The 20,764-nt window shown below is 48.9% G+C and overlaps 1 protein-coding gene across 6 annotated transcripts in view; it reads left to right on the top strand.

The window, feature by feature from the left end:
- RapGAP1 (Rap GTPase activating protein 1) overlaps nt 1–20,764 on the top strand; it is a 209,558-nt gene that overhangs the window by 144,241 nt on the left and 44,553 nt on the right. For 3 of the 6 annotated variants that reach the window (XM_089574188.1, XM_089574190.1, XM_089574189.1), the window contains exons 2-4: nt 5,246–5,727; nt 7,990–8,057; nt 13,122–13,247. In XM_089574188.1, the coding sequence (XP_089430314.1) occupies nt 5,721–5,727; nt 7,990–8,057; nt 13,122–13,247 (201 nt within the window). In that variant the 5' untranslated portion in view covers nt 5,246–5,720. Of the gene's footprint in view, nt 1–5,245; nt 5,728–7,989; nt 8,058–13,121; nt 13,248–15,400; nt 15,944–20,764 lie in introns of those variants that run through there. The other 3 variants (XM_089574192.1, XM_089574193.1, XM_089574191.1) reach the window with 3 other exon arrangements.

Below are 20,764 nucleotides of genomic sequence, written 5' to 3'. Positions count from 1 at the left end.
AATACCATGCCGCAAAAGCTATACTTTTATCCCAAAAAGCCTATTTCTGAAAATTTTTGAAAGCGTTCGCTGAAACACCCGGTATAGCCATCCACATGTCTCGTATACGCCGGCCCTTACAAATCACGTCTTTCTGATTTGGGCTATACTTCCGCACGCGCTGGAGTTGTATCTGCGGCCTCAGCTGTGTAATCCGACTCCTGTTTCCTGCAGCGGAGCGAAGCCGGCCCGAGCACTGATTGCGGCCTCCTCATTAGACATTTCATTTATTAACGGTTCATTGTAGCGCGCGCATGCGGCCTATAGCTAGTATGCGTTGCGGAATCACCGCACTGCCGTTCAGCCGTGTTTTCGCTAACCGCCTGTCTCATTAACGCAGCACGGTAATCGGTGCGGTCAAGTTCACCCCTTCTTAACCTCTCGACCACGCGTCCCTTGTGTTAGTATACGTGCCCTGGCTCATCATCTTTCCCCGCTCTTTCTGCACACGCATTCCTGTCTCGACTTTAAGCCGCGAGTAGCCAACGTTGTTTTCTGGCATGCTACGCGCGCTCTTCAAGGAGACAGCTTTGAGGCGCTTGAGGGCTTTACATTGAGCGTTAATTTTTATTTATTTTTTTTGTATCAGAGGAAATTCCGAAGTAATTACCTCACCTCGCTGGACACCCGAACTGGGCCGTAAGGGAAGGGAGGAAAGTGGGAGTGAAAGAAGGAAAAATGGCTGTGGCTTAGCTTGGTTAAGCCCGGTAATTGCGAAAGCAATATCCGTACCTACGCCATGGTTCAGCTGCTAGTGTAGCTGGTGGTGGTGCTTGTGGTTAGACTTGTGGTGATGCATCGGTTATACAATCCAATCCAATCTAATCTAATCTAATCTAATCTAATCCAATCCAATCCAATCCAATCCAATCCAGTTCAATATGCTAATATGGTAGCTACCGGCCTCGCTACGCGACGGGCTGAAAGTGCAACTAGTATTGCTTTCGCAATAAAAGAGAGAAAGAGGAGCCGTAGTGAAGGGCTCCCGAATAATTTCGTCCACCTTGGGATACGTGCACTGACATCGCACAGCAGAGAGAGAGAGACAACTGTATTGCCATAGAATGTCGGGATCTAGGGCAAATGGGCTTGGTGTGGCCCCCAGATGGGGGCGACTTCCTGAGCCCACGAAAAGAGCGCCATTTGGGCGGTGGCCTTGTCTCCATGGCCTTCTGAGGAGTTGGTTCGATCCCCTCTCGGACACAGCGGCACCTTTCGGGTTTCGCCCCCATCGAAACGCGGCCGCCGGGGTCAGGTTCGAACCCGGGTCCTCCGGCTCAGCAGCTGAGCACTCTAACCAAACAGCCACAGCAGCGGGTGGGGCTTTACACCGTCTCATTACGCCTCTTGAAAGGAGGAGGAAGAGGAGGATGTTAGAAAAGGAAAGGCGCATAACGGAACTGTGTCTGCTCATAGGCGCCCCCAGAAATGGGCTCCTGCGCCTAGAAGTAATACAAGTTGTTACCAAGTCGTACGTACCGTTGCATCCGTGGTGTATATCTAAGGGTACCGGGTGAGGGGAGGGGTGGGAGGAGGGAGCACAAATCATGTCGGTTGGCTTTTCGCGCATTCTCCATCTGCTTCGGCGTCTGTACGCGCTGCACGGCGCAGGGGGCGAGGGGGCTAAAAGCCGTTTCAGAGGCGCTGCGCGCGGGGTTGGGCCGAGAGCAGAAGCCGGGGGTCGGATGGAGCTGCGCTCTGCCACGCCAGATGGATGTCATCCGGCAGGCAGCAGCAGCATTAGCGGCATCACCGCGTTGCTGCCGAGGATGCTCTCTCCTCTGTGTCGCCGCTAAGCTTGCCGGCTGTACGCGTCACTTACCCGCACTGAGAAACGCTGAGAGACGGATTGATGCTGGCGTCTTCGCCGTCGACTATCCGTTCCCCTCCCTCACCACCTTTTCCCCCTCCTTTCCTCCGATTTCTGTTGTACGTGCCAGTGCGCGCGTCTCTATACTTAGGCAGCTGCTCATACGTGAATCCTTTTCCCTTCTGCTTGTCATTCTTTTCTTTTCTATTTTATTATTTGAGATATGCTTCAATCGTGACGGTACTATCGCGCCACTCGTTGTGCCGAAATAACGTGCTGGGTTTATTAATGAGGGGGTATTGTGTGCCCCATTAACACAAAAGCCGACCGCCGCCTATGGCAAAAAATTCGGATGATGCAATACGCCGGTGTCCGATCTCACAACTCATGTAAGTCATGAATGATGAACCGTAACGTACCATGACCTATGAAAGACACGACTCGTAGTCATAAGTCACAGTCATTCTGCAACGTGTCATGACTGAGCACTTTACAAGTAACGCAATAAAGGTCTATAGAGCTTGTACAAAGTATGTGTAGTCATGACTCGTAGCCATAGTAATGACTGTTAATCGTTCTGCAATGTAGCATGACTAAACACTTTATAAGTAATGCAGCGTAATGTCTATAGAGTTTGTACAAAGTATGGATAGTCGTGCCTTGTAGTCATAGTCATGACTCAGTCATTCTGTAATGTAGCATGACTCAGCGCATTAACGCTATCGCATTCTCACACGTAAGCAGTCCTAAGTGTGCCGAATTTTTAGTAGAAGAGGCACAGCCCAGCAAACCAAAAACCTCTCAGAGACGTCTAGCTAGACGTCTCTGAGAGGTTTTTGGTTTGCTGGGAGTGACACGGACGGTACATACAGGGTTGAGCCTCGGCAGGACAGGGGCTGTCCTGTCGTATTTCTACCCTTCGTCCTGTCTTCTTGAGGACAGTTTTGTTCGTAAGCCATTGAGTAGGCTAGCCGCTAAATCCACGCTTGTTTTAGCGGGGGTGTTTGGCTACAGCTAAAGACTGCTCCTCTTCACAGCGTGAAAGCACGGATAAGAGATAATAGACCCTACGGATGCTGCATGCAAAAGAGCATTGAGTCGCATCTCTGTTTATCAATAACAAAAACAAAACAAATTCGTTCTTCTTGACATAACACGCGACCGCGTGGTGGCATAGAGGAATGATTCAGCCGGAGGGCACTTTGCCGCTAAAGCGGCCACTCCACGCGAATCGCTGCGGTGATTGCATAAGCAGAGCACAATCAGCATCCGCTGTTGCGGCAAACGGCAAGGCGTGCCCCGTCAGCTGCAGCCCTGTTCCGCTCATTGCTTGCGTACGTGCTCTGAATGCGTCGCTCTCCGGTTTGCCTTCGGTACGTGCTGCCCATTCTTGCTATGGCTCAAGCTTCCTCCCCTCACCCCAAGTGAGCAACAATGTTGAACCCCATTTTATGACGGAAAAAGTCGAAGAAATACATGGTTCAAATGAGACCCTGCTCCAGTCGCCCCCTCCGAGAGAGACCCATAAATCCGCCCCTGGGTTATGCCTGAGCCGTTCACTACGTATTATTTAATATAGCCGTTCACTACGTCGTTCACTACGTATTTAATATGGAGTCCAAGCAGCGTTTCATTAATTAACCGTCTTGAATCTGTGCAAAATAAAGCTGTGAGGTTCATCCTTTCTTCATATTCACCGTATGGAAGTGTGTCATTACTCAGGCAAACTATCAATATTGCCGACCTTATCACTCGACGCAAGCTCTCTCGTTTATCGTTCTTTCATTATTTGTACTACGATTACTGCCCTGATCGCATCGCCCCTGCCCACCATATTTCATCCCGGTCTGATCATTCCCACAAAGTGCAACCCATCTTCGCATGTCACCCTGTCAAATGTCACCCTTACTATTATCTATGGCAGAGTGGAACTCGTTACCGGCTGACATAGTTGCTGAAACTGAGTTATCACGTTTCCAAAGAAAACTTTCAGCGCACCTTGGTCTACAAAACTCACCGTGATATTTCCAGCATATTTTCAGCATTGTCGAAGAATTGTCTTATACGCTCAACGTATGTATCCTTCAGCGGCTTCAGTGCTGTGTACCTACAATTTGTATGTATATTTATTTGTTGTATTTGTTAAATACTGTGTGCAAGTACTCTGTATTGTTTTTTTCATGCCCCTCCCCCCCCCCCCCCCCCCCATGTAATGCCCACTTGGGCCTTTAGGGTATTTAAATAATTAAATAAATAAATAATGTTACTTGGTTATCCGCGAGTTTTGCAGGATGTCTGCCAGTGAAAGAAATGCGAGGCCGGGTTTGAAGAACTGAGAAAAGCGCTGAACCTTTCAAGATCGCATTGTCTCAGCCTCGAAAACGATGAGGAGGCATCGTTGTTCATTCTCTATTCCAAGGCTTCGTGACAGCGCCACCTTTGAGGACGGATTCTGGAGTGTTTTGATTCGTTCAACGGAGAGGCTTGAAAAAAAAAAAAGCGTACGGGTCGTTTGAACGAATATACTGCTTAGCAATGCTAGAAGAAACTTTACTACATTGGTACTGATGGCGGTCAAGAGAAGAATGTTTTCTTTCTTGAAAAGTAAGGATATGTGAGTTCAGATATTGTTCAGCATTTTATGAGCAGCTGAGAGACTATGTACAGCAGCACTGTAATTTAAAGAGTATTATCTGCTCACGTCCCGCCACTCAATGAAATGGTGCAGGAAGGAAGAGTGGATTTAGTTCAAGTATACTTTACGGATATCCTACTCCGATACTCATGTGTCGCCGTAACCGCGTTAGAACTTCAGACTGCGATCCCCGTATATTTTACGTTATGAGCCTTGCCAGCAAGATCCGCCGAGTCGAGACGCAACAACAGTATTGGCGAAGTGATCAGCAGAATTTGCGAACGCTGACCGCACCACGTATATTTCATTATCCATCCCTCCCACTCGATCGCCTTGTTCAACTCTATCCACGCCGCCGTGGTGGCTCAGTGGTTATGGTGCTCGGCTGCTGACCCGAAAGACGCGGGTTCGATCCCGGCCGCGGCGGTTGAATTTCTTTGGAGGAGAAATTCTAGAGGCCCGTGTACTGTGCGATGTCAGTGCACGTTAAAGAACCCCAGGTGGTCGAAATTTCCGGAGCCCTCCACTACGGCGTCTCTCATAGCCTTAGTCGCTTTGGGACGTTAAACCCCATAAACCAAACCAAACCAATCAACTCTATCCGGCTGTATATAACTACAGCGCATGTGTTCGAAAAAGAAGTTTGATAATTTCGACTACTCTCCCACATTGCTATTCCTGATGTTCATTTATATTGAGAGTACAGTCAATCTTTGACTCAATTCGCCTCACCCGGTTCTGCCTTTTCGTTTTTCTCGCAGGCTCTTCGAACGGCTGCAAGCCCCGCTTCCACCCGAGCGGCAGCGGCAGGCACGGTACACGTCGGTGACTGCGTCCGCGCGCGCATCATCTTCCTGCTCGCGTTCCCACGCGCGAAGCGGCCCGGAGGAGAGGAGAGTGGGTGAGAGGGCGAAGAGAGAGAGAGTGTGTACTCGTGCCCCGAGAGAAGCAGCCGTCGACAAGAGCAGAAACGGGGCGTCGCGCAGCTGCGTCAGCTGGGCCTGAAGCCGCCGCCGCCGCCGCTGCGTGCTCGGTGCCCTTGCGGGGGCGGCTGCACCGCTGGGCATGCCGACGCCCGTGACGTCGACCAACGGAGCAGCAGCAGCAGCGCTCGGTGCTGCCCGGAACAAAAGCGGCCGGGACTAATCCGCAGGGCGTGGGACAACGACGGCTCGAAGAGAGTGCGCTGCCCTTGCAACGAGCCGCCGCCAGGCCGTCACCCATGAATCCTGCTCCATGGCAGGTCAGAGCAGCGCGCGGATAGGCGCCGGCGCGAAAGGTCTCGATCCTGACCTACCTGCCTGCCTGCCTGCCAGTTTGTCACGCTCCAGCGAGCGCGGCACCTCCCGAGAGAGAGAGGGAGGGAGCGTTAAGTACATAGAGAGCGGCTCTTTGTAGAATGCCCGCGCGATCTTATATGAGTGACCTGCTTGCGCTTATGGCTCGACAAGAGCGAGTAGTAGTCAGGTCACCGGGTTTCATCCTGGATCGTTCGGGCAAAACAGATTAAAGGTACTCGGCGGGTGTCTTTGATCTCACGATTGAGGAGGCTTCGTCGGCGTAATCCATTTAAAAAGCGCAGAGAAGATGGCGCGGCCAGGAGGGCAGCGGTAGTACTGATCTTTCCTCTCTCTCTAATTGACGAAGGGGGAAGAAAAGATTAGCGTAATGTCCGTAAGGTTGCGTTCCTTCTTTCGTTCGTTCCAGGGCTCTTTCTCCTGCCTCTTTCTTTCCTCCTTTCTGTTCCTTCCTTCCTTCCTTCCTTCCTTCCTTCCTTCCTTCCTTCCTTCCTTCCTTCCTTCCTTCCTTCCTTCCTTCCTTTCTTTCTTTCTTTCTTTCATTCTTCCTTCCTTCCTTCCTTTTTTTCGTTCTTTCTTTCTTTCCTTCTTTCTTCCTTTCTTCTTTTCTTTCTTTCTTTATTTCTTTCCCTCTTCATTTACTTCTCTCTTGCGGAGGTATTTCCTCCATTTCTCTTAGTGCGGTTTGAAATGATGGCTTGAACCGTTGTGGGCGTTGCTGGCGTGACCTTTTCATGTGCCATCTGTCTACCTCAGGAGATTTCTTGCCTCCAAGTTAAGCCCGTCCGTGCTGGGTGCCACACACGTTCCCCCTTACTCTTTGGCAGCGTACCTAAAGCCCCTTTTTTAGAATAACAAGCGTGACCCCGAAATTGCGGAGTTATCTGCCCGTCTGACATGTAGTACGGGTTGCAACGAGCCTGCCCGCGAATTGTCGGGCTGTGTATCGCTTGGCTCGTCTCGAAACTGCGCACGGGATCTCCGTTTATCCCAGCACGTCGGCTCGCGGTGGAGGCGTCGCCTTCGCGCGACTCCTCGGGCGTGCAAAATAACATGTCACTGGATGCGCCCCCCCCCCCCCCCCCTTCCTCCTCGTTCTCCTTCTCCACCCCTGTCTCCTTTCCGCGTGGCTCAAATGCCCGCAACGGACGGTGCGCCGCGCAGAACTCCGCGCTTACATATCTACGGGCAAACAAAACGGCGCAAGTAGTCGGCCCGCTTATTTCTGCCGCCCACGCCGGCGCACTGCGGCGCTAAACGTCACGGTTCTTGGGCGTGACGTCTGGAACAACCCGCGATGAACGCAGCGGGCGAAGACTTAACCTTCGAGTCCGACGCGACCGCTCGCTTTGAAAAGTGCAGGTCTGGGTGTGTGTGTATGTGTTTTCGCTCGAGCTTATGCCCTTGGTTAGAAATGCTAGGCTGTATGGAAGCGAGGCTTAGAAGAGTGCGGCGAGCGATGGAATGGAAAGTGATAGGGGGGACATTAGGGGACAGGAAGACAGCAGCATGGACGTGGAAGGCAAATACGAGTCAGGGGTATTTTGCTTGAAATTATAAGGAGAAGATCGACTCGACCAACACGCATAATCATGCGTAGAATGGCAACTCTGCTATCTTATATGGAGTCAGAGTGGATCCTGGGAGGAGGAAAAACTCACCCGCCATGTACTCGATGGCGGACGAGTTAGATGCCATGTGACGACGCCATAAGAGAGCCCTGTGGTGTTAGTTTGCTCGCACGTAAGGGCTTTCGATTTTCCTTGTTATTCTAGCCGGACATAAAGTTGAACACTTCTGCACACGCCTTCTCTGGCATGCAGAGCGACATCAGTTTGTTAGCTGTGGATATAAACTTCGCAGAGCAATTTCCGTAAGGTTGCATAAACCTGTAGTTACTAACTACAGCTAAAGACGAAAATGCTGAACATTTTTCTCTTGCGGTTCCGGCTTGTGCGTGCAGTGTAAAAGTGAAATGGCTCACGACCAAAGGATTATGCACCCATAGAACAGAATTCAAGGCAAACTAGATGCACAAAGTGGAGCGTAAGTCTTGCCGCCTTTTCGCTATTATCTATTTTTTTAGGAATGACACTAGAATACGTATGAGTAACAGCGGAAATTTTCCTAGTGTTGTCTTTTTTTTTATTTTTCGGTGAAATTTTAACTGAACGCTGTTTTTTTTTTTGTTTTCTTGTTTTCCGCAGACACAATGGCTCGACCTTTAGAAGATGACTGCTTCCGGAAGAGATCGGTGGAAGAAGATGTCGGGAAGGTAAGCGGAAGCGCTGGTAGCAGCTAGTGATGGAGTCAAGTGCCGCAAGTCGCCTTCTTTGTTGCCCCGGCGACGACGCTGTTGTTTGGTCGCTTTCACGCCCGAACTGCGTACCCGTGCCCCAGCATATGCGATTATTGCGTTAACGCGAGCTCAAGAGCTTCGCTATTCCAGCCATATCCGGAAAAGAAAATAATTGCGCCTATTATAAATATTTTTCGATTGAAAACTATTTTTATTCGCCACAGTTTCTCTCTCTTTCGTTTGCAGGGTTTGTATGGTATGGGAAAAGAAAATTGGTGCTGAAATTCGTGTCACTGCGGCATATTCCTCGTCGTTTGTCCTTGTCGATTATACTAATCTGAAGCAGTCTTATGCGCACGAACAGAAAGCAGTTACCTGCTGAATCAGCTTTTTGACGGGAGAGCTCTGCAAAGCGTAATGTTTTTCGAAGATACTATCACCACAGTTGGCTCGTTATTTTCGAAATTCCGTATACATTTTGTTCTATTCAAGTCCCGGTCGCTTGTTGCGAGTTCTGTCGTCGGTAGCCATTGGCTCACTTCATTTCGTTTTCCCTTCTACCTCCGTATTTCGCACTCACGTTTTTTTTTTTGTTTTTGGTTTATCTGTAAGGTACCAAAAAACAGCATTTGCTGGGTAGCTATGACGTTTCATGCCCTTGACAGACTCATTATAATGCCCAGTAAGGTAAATAACTGCACAGATTGTCCGACGGTTTCCCAAATATGCTGAGCTTTCCCACGCTCAAGTGCTCGCACATGTGGAAGAGAGCTAGGTTACTCTTTTTCATGCACTTAGGAGTAACCTACATGTTTACTTTCGGTAATCGATTCCCGAAGGACACGCTGCCGTCCACGTGCGTTACTCTCTCTCTCTCTCTCTCAGCTTTGAGTGCGGATCGATGCAATTTCCGAACCATGCTTTCCCAAGGTGTAGATCCATAACTCAATGGCGGCTGTGGTAGCGCTTGGAGAGGCCCGCAAACACGTCACAACAAGAAATATGGCTCAAGTAAATGCTTCCTTGTGCTGTAATTTCTGTCTGTACAAGGCGCGTAGCCAAAAAACTTTTTTTAGGTTTTTTTTTTCTGCAGGGGCCCAAGGTAGTTCCTTGCAAACGGGAGGGACGTCGAACTTTGATCCGTGTCGCTTTTGGCACGCCGCCTTTTTTATGCGTACCCGGGCAGCACATGTAATAGTCCCAGTATTGCAAATGAATGGTTTTACACTGGTCCTTTGGAGCACCAGCCTTTGCCAATGCGTTTCCAATATTGGGCCAATTACATGCTCTGTTTGGGTACCTGGTTTAGACTCTATCATTAAACGGTCGACTGCGGAGTATGTCGGATACAAAATCATCCGGTTAGAATAGAGAAGAGAGAGAACTTTATTTTAACGCAGTATTAAGCGTCGGGAATGTCTTGGGCCAGGGTAACAAAGGCCAACTGGTCCTTAAGCCGATCCGAGGCTAGCCAAGCCGGCCACATTGGGGGTAAAGGGTATGGGAAAAGAGAGGACTGAATGGCAACGGGGCAGGAGAAAAGGCAAAATGTGTTAGTCACCTTGGACGTTGATTTCGACAACTCTGCAGAAAAATCGAGAGTGAAATGCCGGACTACAACCTTTCCTTTGAGTCTTATTCTTGGCACTAGCCTCGGTGGCAGAGTGGCTATGGCCTGCGGCTTTAGACACAGGTTCAGGAATTATTCCGCCCTCGACAGGCGCATTTCAATGGAGGCGAAATCCGGAAATGGCCCCGTAGTGACATTTAGCACTTTAAAAATAAACTCAACTGGCTCGAAATTTACCAGCGGCCGTGCACTTATATGAACCTATCGTAACTTTTTCTTTCACAGTGGCGTGCCTGTGTCAAGAGCCTTAACGATTAACGAGTTCCGTCACTCAAATCTGGAAACGAACTGCATATAGCACGAAAATGGCCACCAATTCTATTTGAGTTCGGCGTGGTTGCTTACTGCTACAATCTCAACAAGAATAAACCCATTTAGGTGGGAGTAATAAGGGGTAAGCTGTCCTCTAGCGCGCACCTTTTAGGGGGAAAGGTATTCTGCCCAAGTTCCGGAGTAGATTTCGATCGCTAAAAACATGAAATGTTTACTCTTGTCAACGGAAGTATATTCCGACTGCAAAGCATAGCAACCTGATGCAGTTCGCAATGAAAGGAGGCTTTTAAAAGGGACGCCGCAGGTCCTGACGGTAGCAGACAGAGGAAGTTGAAACCTCGGTTAAAAATTGCCAGTGGTTTAGCTCTGGTTAAACCTGGAGGATTGCGAAAACAACGAGGAGAGAGAGAGAGGCGATGGAGAGCGCGTGGCAGTGGCGGCGGCCCCGGCACGCTAGCTATGCGCCGCTACTGCGCATGCGCAACTGGCAAGCGCGGCGGCGGCACCTCTGAGTCACCCGCGCAGCGACGGCGGCGGCACGCCAGCTGTGCGCCGTGTGACGTCGCTGCTCCTCGCGCATGCGCAGTATGGCCTTTCATCATCTCCGCGAAATGGCTCGGCGACTCGCGTAGTGTGGTTTAGCAACAACAACAAAAAAGACCAGATGGCGTCAGCATGGGCGGAAGACGTCATTTCGATGACTAGTCTTTATGACGTCACACTACGCTCCCTCGTAGCACCGGCTTTTCGTATACGTATGAAGCGATGGAGTGAGCGCAACTTGGCCGTTTTGCCATTTTCGTATTTCTATCTGCGTATAGTTTTTGAGATACTTCTTGTCCTCCCCTCTTTTTCTCTGCTTTTATTTCCGTTATTTATCTGTAGGAAGTAATTACCGGCACCGTCTACACCCGCTACTGCTTAAAGACACTCCCATGGCGCCTGCGGGTAGTTATAAACTGATGTGTAAGAAAAATTTGTTCATCTTTTTCATACCTGCACCATCCATTGATGCATTACAGCATGTACGTAGATGGCCTTGAAAAAAAATACAATGAGCAACAATTATGGTAACGCAACTATGGTAACGCATTTTAGCAGCGCTGGGCGTCTTGGCGAAAGTACATTCCAGTCAGTGGTTGTTCGGAGAACAACAAACATGTAATATCGCTGAACGTCGCGTCTAAAATAACGTTCTCGAACTTATTTGTCGGGAACGCGGCCTCATCGAGACTCGATCCTTGTCTAAGTAAACTTTAATGGAAGTTTCTCTAATGCTCAGTAAGCCGTGGTGCAAGTCTAAAGCACAGTGCATACGTACTTCTATGGCTTTTTTTAACGCTATGTGATTTCACTGCGCATTAGGTGATGAGGTCGCTGTACTTTCGGAAGTCTACGTTTGTAATGCTGCCTCTATAATAAATCGCAGTTATTGGCCAGCATCTCAAAGACAAACAAAAGCACTGTTAGCAGATGGAACGGCGAGCAAAGAACTACGCGTTCCGTTTGCATATATTTTTCTCTCTCTATTCTTTTTCACCTTCTCTTCTTCACTCTTTCTTTTCTTTTGTCTCCTTTTCTTCTTTTTTTTTTCTCTCCTTCCCTCGCTCGATGCAACACAGGGCCGCGGTCAGGCGCCGTTTGACGTCACAGCCGTCGCTCGTATCGAAAGCGGCGTGGACGGTCAGCTTGGCGATCGCGGGGAGAGGACAGCAGATGATACATCGCTCTTCGGCGACACGTGTTGTCCAGAACGTTTATGCAAAAACTTCGATAACAGACGCGTGCTACTCCATACAGAAGGCCTCGACGCTGTCCGAAATAAAAGAGGAAACGCGAAAAAAGGACCACAAATATACACAAACGATAATTTTCGGTCTCTTTTCTGTCCGCTGTTTTTTTTTTCCTCCGTGAAAGAAACAAGCAGGTGTCGCTCCGAACGCGTCAACCTATACGCGAGTCGCATTTGAAAGTGCGCTGCTCTATTGGAAAGGCCGCTGCCCGTCTCGACGTTCTGAGACGACGTCCGTCTCTCGCCGTCCGAGTGTGCGCGAAGCCGCGTTTTAGGCCTAGTCGTGTCTCATCGTTGTCTCTCTCTCTACCTCCCTCTGTTTTGTTATGGAAATTTCCGGACACGCCGACTGAAGAGAAGCTCGCTTGTGCAAGAACGTCACTTATGTGCGTATTCGAACCACAACAAATGCACCGTACTCGACGGCGGTCAACAACAGCAACAGCAGGAGCAGAGGCGGCGTCTACAACCGCTGCAACGTTGGCATCTTGCAACTTGTGCTGTGCTCGCCGGCCTGAAGCGTAGCGGTATACTTAGTCTCTGTTAAACCTGTAGGAACTTCCGCTGCGATTGGATTCACTGTGGTGTACTTCACCAAAGCCTCCTGCGTTTTTTTTTTTTTTTTTTTTGCACGTTACCGCAATACGCAACCCTGTGAGACCCTTTGATGATTCGCTAGTGCCCAAGACCCCGGATGTTTCTTTATGACTGCACAATGGTTTCGTTCGGGAAAGAACTGCATCCTTCGTCACTGTGTTTGTAGCGAAGAAACCTGAGCGAGGGCGGACCAGAGAAGTGTATCGAGTTCAGTCATCGGCGTGAGTCGGTGGGCCAAACTAACAACCATAACTTGCGAAAAGCAGCAAGTGAGCGGAAACCAAGTGAACATTTTCGTGATCTGCGAAAAGCACTCCAGTATACATGTGCGAGATACACGCATGACGTAGCTGCTTCCGTCGCTCAGATTGTCGTCGTCCATTTCGTGGCCGGACAGGAAACAAGCAAAGCTGTACACGATTTAGCGCACTAAGTATTTTCCAGCCGCTGCTTTCTGTCGCCGATAGTTAGTGGACGCTCAGTGATACAGGCGCAATCATCGCGGCGCCGCCTCCTGTCAAGGGATTGTGGCAGCTGCCATTTCCGCCAGCGGAGGCCGTCGGTGGGCCTCTTCGGAAGAGACTCGTTCTTTCCTTTTTCTTTCTATTTTTATTTTCCCGGAGAGGAGGCGTCGATAAGGTGTAGTGCATAGTTCCTCGTGATAGAGGAGAAGGAGCCGCCGAGGATGCGTGCCCGGGGCAGGTTCCGCGCGGCCGCCGTGCAAGCCGCGCGTTCTCTGCGTTCGCAGTCCAGCGACCTGTTCGATCTGCTCAACAAGCTGCAGAACAGCCGGCTGGACGACCAGCGCTGCGAGCTGCCCAGGGACTCGTCCCAACCACGCAAGGGGAACGTGGCGCCCGTCAGCAAGGCCGAGGTGAGTGCCGCGCAGTGCGGTGACACTGCTGTAGACGTTTGTTAGTGGCTAAAGGTACAGGGTCAATCGCACTTCGAGGGAACACGGCTCCGTGTGGCTACCCAAACACGGAGCATCATTGCAACCAAGCCGGTAGCAAAACCGTGCAAAGGGGCAGATGACACGAAGCACCACTTCGAGGTCCCTCTTCTCGTGCGCCACTCTGCATTGGTTCATGTCCAGGTTAGATGCAGTCGCATTCCGCAGGTACGTGGCCACGCGGAGCCGTGTTCCCTCTAAGTGTGATCGACCCTGTACGTATCGCATTTACTCATGTAATAGACGCACCCCCTGCATTAATCATTAAACTGTGAACAAAACAAAAACGCAGTGTTGTAAATATTACCTTGCGTAAGAAACCCGTCTCCCAAATTAGCACAATTTTTTTTTTGTCAAAAAGCAAAAAGCTGCTATTACGCGAGTGAATACGGTTTTTACTGGTTCTAAACGTGTACCAGAGTCCTTTGAGAGCTCTTCTGGTAGTCGCGACACTTCTCCGAAGTTTTGTACAGTGACTTGTACAGTGACAAAAGCGATCAGTGCGTTAGGTACTATGCAGTGAAAACTATTAAATGACCCGCGGAAGTCTGTTCAATAGAATAGAGAACCAAAGAATGATCAGTTGGATACAACTGTTGTATCGGTCCTCTGTGCACGTCTTACACCCCTGAGGCGCGGATTCAGCACATGTAACTAGACCAGGCCGTGCGAAGACGATTAAATATATTGGAGTAACATTATTCGTGTTTGTAACTGTTGTTTGATTTGGCCTCGTCCTTGTATAGCTGACCTCTGGTTAACTTGTATTTACCAGAAATACTGCCGCGGTGGGGCGGTGGTGTCTGGTTCGAACCGCAGGCCAGAACGAATCTCTGTACAGCTAAGAAGGTTTCAGGCATACAGTTCTTTCGCCTAACTGTCCGTCTGAGCAGTTATGAATGTGATCGGTATATATTACTCGCATGCCTGACACCACTCTATAGATGGCGGGGGGATCTTGTCGCAAAGCCGCACGGATCTAAGATCAGTTTTCAGCAGTAGCGCTCTGCAGTGTGTAATTGTGCTGTTATGTGAAAAAAGGTGTTCACATATCGTGGAACACAGTACCTGCAGCAACTGTTCGCTCTTCTTTTGCGAGCGCACAGTGAAGAAGTAATGTGCGGCGTTTACGGATTGTTCAGAGTGATGGCCGCGCGGCTCGGCTCGCGTGAACCGGGCTGCTTTACTGGCGTTGCACGAAATGTGAACCGGGGTCCGGACCCTCGAAACTCTCACTCTTTCCTTGGCGAGCCTGGCTTCGATGGCTTTCCCGATTGATATTGTTTGCTGTTGTGATGTCATTCAGTTACCAGCTGAAATCAGTTACGAAGAAGTTTGTTTACATCTATTCCCACGTTTAACGTTTATGTCCGTTCATTATGTCCGCCGCGGTGGCTCAGTGGTTATGGTGCTCGGCTGCTGACCCGAAAGACGCGGGTTCGATCCCGGCCGCGGCGGTCGAATTTCTATGCAGGCGAAATTCTCCAGACCCGTGTACTGTGCAATGTCAGTGCACGTTAAAGAACCCCAGGTGGTCGAAATTTCCGGAGCTACGGAGTCTCTCATAGCCTTAGTCGCTTCGGGACGTTAAACCCCATAAACCAACCAACCATTTGTTTTATCTTACCAGCGGCGCTCGTTTTGCCACCCGCCAGCTTCGATGTTGCCGCAGATAATGCTGGCTTATCACGATGACGGTTCAGAGTCAAATCATGCACTTCCTTTCGAATAGCTTTCAAGACCTGATTCCATGTTTATGAACGCGAAATCATAATAGGTTCCATTATAGCAAAAAAGCTGACGTGCGTCGTCGTCCGTGGCACGAAATTCCTCAGTGACGTCACCATACTCTCGCATGACGTCATCAGTAGGCCATAAAATAGTGACGTGTACAGCAAAGAAAAAATAATTTTAAAATTTATTCTAAAGAAGCTGGGAAATGCAACCCATAGGCTACAAAACCGCATTACTTGGCGAATAAAGGTAAACCTAGTGTATGCGTTTCCTTACGACTGTACGCTAATGAGCAATTGTGTAATTATTTTATATATTTATTAGAAAGGACGGAATCTTTAATGAACCTCGCAACAGAGCTAACGGTGAGACAATGCTTTCACGTTCAAAGCACGTAAGCAGTCTTAAATGACCTCCGTATTTTTTTTTTTGTTTTCTTACCAAGAGCGCCGATGTTTTGCATGTGCTCGCCAGTGATTTCTCCCTCGGTGTCCGACACTTGTGAGTCTCCGCATTAATTTGCCGAACGCTGCGGCGAGACAGACACTGCGCGAACACATACGTTAGCGGCAGCGGCAGCAAACAAGCGGAGGTGGTGGAAGACTCGGCTTCTGCGCCGCGCATGAACAATGCATCGTTGTCCTGTCAAATTCTCTCGCGCCTGCTTTCTTTTGTCGCTGCCGTTATATTTCCCTAGCCCTACGTGCCAACACGCCCCGTAAAGAAGATCCCTATTCTTTATGCAATACGCACGCCGTGTATTCGAGCCACATAGCGGCAGATCAGTTTAATAGAGAAGCAATGCGCGTTGTGACCGTCCGTGCACAAGCAAGCAACGAGTCCTGCGCCAGCGCCCGACCGTAAGGTGGCCCATGTTTCTCTTTGTACGTGTCCTTTGGTAGTCCTATTTCTGCCATGAGCATAGAGAGCTATGAACGCCGGAAATATGTACTTCACCGGTACGAGCCGTACTGCGTAGAGGCCTCGGAGTCTGCTGGCGCGCATGCGCAGTGTGTTCTTTCCCGCACTTGATCGCGTCTTAGCGTAACTGGATGCTCGGGCTTCAAATACTGTCACTCTACCCTAAGTGTAGGCTTATTGATTACGCTTATTTAGCGAGAGCTGTTGGCGGTGCTACCGCGGGTCTCGCCCGCGATTGTGAGGCGTCCGATGAAACTGGCGTCGGTAGACTGACGTTTTTATTGAGCTGATGGACTGGCTGCACACCGTCTGGAGTGCCTATTAAGAACCGCAAGCTCAAGTGACAACAACCTCTAGAACGTTAGATGGCACTGACACCCGCTTTCAAAACGTCTCCCAGATTTAACAGGTTCGCGCGTCAACGGATTTTGACTTCTAAGCCGTTTTTAGTTTACTTGCATCACGGCACACGTACTCAAGCGAATGAAAAGCATTGATTGCATTGACTGAACAGGCAGCGTGAATTAATTTCGCATGTACGCATCTTTTTTGAGTCTTTAATTCAGGTGGAATACTTATAATTCATGTAAGTTCGGCAAATATCGTTAGGCTATCGGCGATAGAGCATTGTATATTTGGCTTTGAAGGACATAGCGTTAACTTGACTCCCCCCTGGCCTTTTTTTGTGTTCGCTCTATCATTTAATAACCTACATTCTGCTTTCATACGCGATACGTAATGCGTTACGTGTGTTACGCAACCACCGGTGGCCTCAGCTGGCTCAGGACAAGGCTAATTCGAGAGGTACGGGAGGTGCCTTTGTACTGCGCGGACTTATATTTAGGCTACTGCTGCTGGTGATGAATGCACGTAAGTGCCCCGTAATCTCATTTTGTTCGCGCTGTAATTGTAATCTCTCAGCAATATTCGGTGTTGCTGCGAACAATGGTTCTTTAATGCTATGAAGCTGCGACAGCACAACAGACGATATTATGAGGCGGTTATGTTGGATACGTCTTTTCTTGAGAAAGCTCATGTCGACATAAAGTGCACAAGGGCGTTCGATACGATACATCATATTCGTAGACTGTAGCAGCATCAGTTTCCGAGACCAGAATAAAGGTTACGGAGGAACGCGTACAAGCATGCTAAGGAATAGAAAAAGAAACATTGCAGGAGCGTGCTCATCGCATATTCAGTTCTATAGTATCCTCGCTGGCGAGCAATTGGAAAAGGGGTAATTTGTAAACCGCGGTGCGAACTTTACGACCGGAAGTGTAAATCACTAGGTCGGCAAAAAGATTTCGCAGCGCGGTGGGGCCGTGGATTAAATCCACGTGGCGTGCGCAATCCTTTCTTGCTATTCGTTATTCCGACGTCCGACGGCGCCGAAACATGCCGTGGATAACAAGGCGTAATGGAAAACTTATTCCTCCTACCGCCTATATTCCGTTGCGTGCCGTACTTTCGTAGCGACAGAGCGGAGATAAGAAGTCACGGACCGTAGCAAGCTTTAAAGTGTATCCCACTTGCAAATCCGCGAACCTCGGGAGGAATATAAAGCAAACGGGCGGGGAGTCCCTTTGTGAGGCTCTTTCCCATCAACACCGCCTGCTATAGTCCTGGCACGCATATTGCACCCGTGAGTGCACTAGTATCTGTGCGCACGCGCTTTGCAGTACGGCCAATGCATCGAAACGCTCCTCGCAGCTCATGCACGTTGATATCGCTGCTCGCGGAAGTTGGTTTTGGCTATAAGAGTAGCCCACCTACTCCGATGGGCGCGCCGAGGGTTCATTTACATTCTCAGCGCTGCCTATCTGTGTACGCGTACTACGCATTACATCCTGCAGGCTCCTGCTTTCATCGTAGCGGTCCGTTTCCCCGTAGAGCCTAATTCCCCCCCCCCCCCCCCCCCTCCCTTTTTTCGCAGCGGCGTGCCGATATTATCGTCACGCTACTTTCGTACGGTCCATTTCACGCGTAGTGCAGTTTCCGCTATTTCTGGGCTGTGTGCGTTTCGTGTGTGCGCTCGAGCGAAGCCCACCTCAACTGCTCTTTGCAGGAAAGGTAAACATAAAGAGACGAGGCTTTGATAAGAGAGGCAAAAGGCGGCCTTTTCTTGTACGCCGGCTTTCTGGGGACTTACGCTAAATGCTTGCGCCGGGATATCGCCTACTCGATCACAGATAGAGGCCAGGCCGTTGCGTTTTTCTGTCGTGATGCTTGCGTGTTGGGCCGTCTTCCTTCTGCTGTTTTTTTTTTGTTTCCTGATGACCGTGCTATGAATGGGCGTACGCGGGTCATTAACGTGCATATAGGCAGAGGTTCCCATAGTGTTTCTTGCATGAATGGGGAAAATGGAGCGTGCTCAGCGTAATCGGAAAGGGCGGGGCTTTGCTCACGTCGCGTGCATCTTGCTCTGCTGCATTCCGCTGCTGGCGACTCCTATTAATCTAGTGCTGATGGTACACTGCGGAATCAGTCTTTGTTCCGTACTCATCGGTAACGGTACTGTTGGTTGGGGAACTCAAATATCATTGCAGGGCTGGCTTCGTATCAGCAGTGAACAAAGTTCAAAACTGCCATGAGCAATGCTGTTCGAGTTTTTATACTGCATAGTTATTATTCCAAGTATACATCTGTAATTACCCTAACGTAATTAGTTATGGCTAAATCGATTGATTTCACTGGTGCTACTTCCTTGAGCTGAACTTCATATTCTGTGGCATTCCAGACGAAGACAGCACATTAAAGGACTACAACGCGAGCTTTCCCTTGCCATATTTTACGGAACATAAAAGAAGCGCCGCCGTTTCAGAAATTAAGCAGGGCGCTATCAGAATAAGATAACGTGGCAGGCGCGGTGATTATCGAGAACATTATCTGGATGGCTGCTCGATATCGGAAAGTAAGTGAAAGGAAAAGGATATATGGATAAAAAAGAGATTAAACATCAATTGAAAAAGGTACAGGACTCGTCGCAGAGTCTTAAATACCCGCACATGGCTGCGTACTTGGCTATCAAGAGCAGCGTCTTCGTCCTTGTGCATCTGCCCAGACAATTTTTCATTTTGTTTTTTTTTTTTCTCATTTTTTTTTTCAGCGTGGTTTTAGCTAGGGTGTGCGAAGGTATATATGGATGCTTAAAGGGCCGCTGAAGGCAATTCCATCAATTATTGTTGTCAGTAAAAATTTATTCTCTGCCGCTTTGTGGCCTCGTTGACGCTTGTCCAGCAACAAGAGACGCGTTTATCACCTGGGAAATTGGATTTGAAAATCTCCCCGCCAGTCGAATCAAACTTCTGACGTCCATAACGATAAGGACGGGTTCCCACCGTTTTCAGCTCAATGGCGGTGTGTGTTGTATTTTAAATTTAAATTGAATTTAAATTGAGTTTATTTCTTGCTTTCACTTCGAGGGAGGGCCGAGGATAAAAAGCTCCGAGAGCAGCTCGGCTAGTCCATCGACCCCGTACAAGTGCGGCGCGGCAGACGGCAATGCAGGGAAAATAAAACACTACAATAGATGTGCGAAACACAGCAAACATAAAAAAAGACGCAAGGTATGACAAGTCTCTTAGCGGCTGCAGTGAGGGGCAGCAAACGGTGGAGTAAATACACACGCACAAAGAAAATATATCGTTGAAGAAGGAGTTTCAATGCAGTTACAGCTGTGCAATCATTTCCAAAAGTGATCTGCGTGAAGTTTCAGCAGTCTTCACATATCTGCATTCAGTGGGTTCAAAACACATGGCAGTTTGTTTCTAATACTTTGTGGACAATATGTAGCACGAAATGTTTCCAAATGCAAGTGTTCAGAGCGCGTGCTGTGAAATTTATGAGTTAGTATGAAGGCCTGCTTAGTGGAGCAGGTGGTTGGCATTTTTAGCAATTTCAATTCTGTTTACGTTAAGTGGCAAAGGTCAGAGATTTTAACGATGCTATGCTGATCAGAAAGTTCAGCTGTATGGGCGAAGAAACTCTGGCTACATATAGCACGTAAAACTTTTTTCTAGATCAGATACATCTTGTGCTTATTCACTGCGGTGGTTGTTCCCTACACACGCCGACTGTAAATCAAGTGCGACAGGAACACAGGTCAGCTTGTCTTCAGCGTTGCTTTGAGACCTGTTGCCGTGCGCACATTTAAATATTACTACAGAATGCGTTGAGAAATACGATAAAACTTCGTATTTGTTCAAGCGACAGAGCATTTTCGTAGAAACGTCTTTATATTCCTTGAAATACTGCTCGGTTGCTGTGATTATGCCAAAAATGGATGTGCCGTGATTATGGAAACGTTGTTGGCTAGTCATAGGCTGTTCTGTCACGAGAAGAGAGTGACCATGCCGCACTGCAGAAAAAAAAAAGCTATTAATCAGATAGCATTGAAGCCCCATGGCCAATATTCGTCGGAGTCATAAAATTTTCCTATTATCTGGAGAGAAGTGCGCGTCTCCAGACGGGAGCATTCCTATTATCTGGGAGGGGGGGGGGGGGATGTGACGTCACCAGACCGGAGGTGACGTCACTTCTGGTGAAGGCATCAACAGCTGCTACTGCTATTGCATTGTCAACACATGATGGCTTAGATGTAGTACCTGTGGAGCTTCTTTTATTACGCAACGCTTACCAGCCTTAACTGCTTGATGAGGTCATAATTTCGTTAGAACCTTCTTCATACAGGAAGCTTCATTTTATTCTAAGCAGGCTTCGCCAGATGCGGGGATTGAAAGCACAACTAGAGAATGGAACATAGTTAATCAAGTCATACCTTCTGT

Source organism: Amblyomma mixtum, chromosome 2 (assembly GCF_055824585.1).
Source record: "Amblyomma mixtum isolate Tamu chromosome 2, ASM5582458v1, whole genome shotgun sequence".
Lineage (NCBI taxonomy): Eukaryota > Metazoa > Arthropoda > Arachnida > Ixodida > Ixodidae > Amblyomma > Amblyomma mixtum.
Note: the sequence above shows the minus strand (reverse complement) of the source record. Positions and strands in the feature narration are given on the sequence as shown.